The following is a 2997-nucleotide window of genomic DNA, read 5'->3' as shown; positions in this document are numbered from 1 at the left end:
GTTTCACTTCTGAGTTACATAGTCTTGTGTTGTGCTCAGCAAAGTTCATCTCTTTATTGGGTCATGCTGCCATAGGTCTCTTTCAGAAAAGGATGAGTCAATAGGCTCCAGTGCAATTTCATAGTTAGGGCAGGAGATATGAAGGAGGATACTGAAGGAGGAAAGGTCTAGATTGGATGTGAGATAAAAGTTTTTTACTGTAGGGGTGGTGAGACACTGGCACAGGTTGCCCAGGGACATAGTGGCTGCCCTGACCCTGGCAGTGTTCAAGGCCAGACTGGATGAAGCCTTGAGTAACCTGATCTAGTGGGAGGTGTCCCTGCCCAGGGCAAGGGGTTGGGACTAGATGATCTGTAAGGTCCATTCCAATCCCTAAATTCTATGATTCTATGATATGCAACCAAAATCCATTAAATTGAAATATTTTTTGTATTATTAAACTAAATTAAAATTAACTGGTAGCACATAGTAAGCTGTTTTTAGTCAAAGTACCTTCTGCCACCTAAGAGTCATTGGTTGAGGAGGTATAGCCTTAATTAAAATAAGATGTCATATTTAAAACTGACCTAATTTATGATGTTGGCAGCATGGAGGAACTGAATGATTGTGAGATTTGAAATTGTCCTTTTGTACTTTTCTGATCCAGATGAAAGTTTCCCCATTTTTGAATCATAGTACCAACAAAGGTTATTCAAATTGAGAAGTGCTTTCCCTCCTAAATATAAATTGAGCCAGGTAGAAACAGGTTTGGATATGTTTTACTTTAGCTTACCAAATTTCTGGCAGCAGTGAGAACTAATAGCTCTTCTGGTTCAAGTTGTTAGTGATAAAATAGCTTATGGAAGACAAATAGTAACAGTATGCAGTGTAATGTGGATGTAGTGTACCCTGGATTTCCAGCTTTGTCTGAGGATGGTCTTGGACTGGTGCTGGTGTATGTGGCTGATATAATCTCAGTTTGCAGCTCATTAAGTGGGGATGAGGTTGTTGGAGGAGGTACCCCTGGCTGTAACAAAATTCAGAGGTTGGTTTTGAAGTATCAGCTCTTTGGTCAAGTGTACTTGAGGTACTTAAGTATCTTAGTGTTTAAGAAGAAAAAAAAACCTACCTTATTCCTGGACTGGAGTCAAACATTGTCATAAACTATCCCAAGCCTCAAACTATTTGTGCAAAGAAAATCAAATGCAACTTGCAAGATCATTTTGTGCTTACATTTAACCAGAGTAAATTACACCGGCTGGTGACTGCAGGTGCTTTAAGTAAGAGCCTGATTTAATCCTGAAGATGATGTTAGGTACAATTTTGTTACCCCCTTTTCAAACTAAGTGTTCTTCTGTCTTAGTAGTGTCCCATGTTAGATGAGGGGTTTGCAGTTTCTAGCTGATGATCAGATGTAATTCTTACTGTTCAGGCATTAGCTGTGAGCTGTTACATGATAGTGCCAAAAGGTGAGAGACAGACTGGGGGAAACTGGTTTCCTCTTGATGCCTGACTGGAGAAATTGGTCTCCTGTGCTACAGACTGTTTAATATGCAATAGCACTGAAAGGCTCCATGCAAGGTTGGACACTTGTTCTTTGTGTAAACAAAGACCATCCCTGCCCTACGGCCTGAACTGCTTGGAAGTGACAAGTCAATCCTAAATGAATAGCTTTGATCATCTCAAAAGTGGTAGGAAATGAGGCAGGGGCCTATAGGAGTGTGCCCTAATTATCCATCACAGGATTTAACATAAGCTCCTGTGGATTTGTGCTGAATTCAGTGCACCTGGTGTTGAGGCAGGACACATCACCCTGCCTTTGAACTGCTTAGATGGGCACTGTGTTGTGTCCCAAATGGGAAATGTCCTATTTCATTGAATGGGGGATTTCTACCTCCTTACTCTCCCTTGTGGCTGTTGATTTTAGTTTCAATTTCTATTATTTTACACTGTGTTAGAGCATTATACTTCTGAATTCTGTTGATACATGGGTTTTTGAGGTGCATTTGGGTTTTTTTCTTAACTCCGAAAGGTACTAGAGGACAATTATTGAAGTGTTCAGCTGTGACAGCTAGAACTGTAACTTCATACCCTCTTTGCCCCTCCTTGACAGACCAGAATAGGCAATCAAAGACTGTTTTGCACATCTCTGGGTGTGTTAAACCTTTTTTTGTGGGAAGCTGTGATCGATGTTTATCAGCAGTGTGGTGTAGCACAGGAAAGTGTTGTGTTGGCCTTGATGCAATACTCAGAATAGTTATAATCTGTTGCTTTGAATCGAACTAATGTGTGTGGGTGTCTCTCCTCAGACACAGGCGCTTGGCTTTGTTGAAGCAAGTGAGTATCCGAGAGAACTGCTGCACACTGTGCTGTGATGAGGTAGCAGACACAGAACTCAGGCCGTGTGGACACAGGTAAAACCTTAGAAACAACCCCAAGCCCAAGAAAGAAGAAAATGTGTGTGTGACATTTGGGCCATATGCAATCCCTGCTCATCCTGACTGACTCCCCAGCATAAAGGGAATGACCTCCTCTCCTTTTAAGGATGTGACATAGATTAAGCACAGTATTCCCACTGTTCCCCTCACCCTAGACCTGCTCAGATTGAATCCCTGTGTGTGTGTGTTTGGGGAAGTACGTGGCTATGTCTGTGTTGCCCTTGGGCTGCCAAGTCTTAATTCCCTGACATCAAAGGCTTTACTTATGAGTACTTGGTACAGGTGCTGTGAAATTCAGATCATGTGAAGAAAGCACAAAATTCATAATATACTCAAATACTCATTGCATGTTCAACAAAGGGTTTGTCTCAAGTCGCAAATCCCTCTAAAAGCTAAAAATAGGAGAGCAGTATGAATTATACCATAATAGCACCTTTAATCTACTAGGAAATTAATCCAGTTAAGTCCAGTTCCTTAGGGTTTTTAGAGCCCTCATGGAAGGAGTCTTGCTATAGGTCTAGATGCTGGAAAGTTAGAGATGTGCCTGGTGTGTGCCAGCAAGAAGTGGAGAAGCTTCCTG

General features: G+C 41.6%; 1 protein-coding gene across 1 annotated transcript in view; it reads left to right on the top strand.

Annotated features, from left to right (window-relative positions):
• Positions 1–2393, top strand: part of RSPRY1 (ring finger and SPRY domain containing 1) — a gene marked incomplete at its 3' end in the record, with an annotated part of 20781 nt that extends 18388 nt beyond the window's left edge. Inside the window, exon 13 of the mRNA XM_009083057.1 lies at positions 2289–2393. Coding sequence (XP_009081305.1) covers positions 2289–2393 — 105 coding nt within the window. The remainder of the gene's footprint in view (positions 1–2288) is intronic.
• Positions 2394–2997: the final 604 nt, after the last annotated feature.

This window comes from Acanthisitta chloris, unplaced genomic scaffold (genome assembly GCF_000695815.1).
Source record: "Acanthisitta chloris isolate BGI_N310 unplaced genomic scaffold, ASM69581v1 scaffold40920, whole genome shotgun sequence".
Lineage (NCBI taxonomy): Eukaryota > Metazoa > Chordata > Aves > Passeriformes > Acanthisittidae > Acanthisitta > Acanthisitta chloris.
Note: the sequence above shows the minus strand (reverse complement) of the source record. Positions and strands in the feature narration are given on the sequence as shown.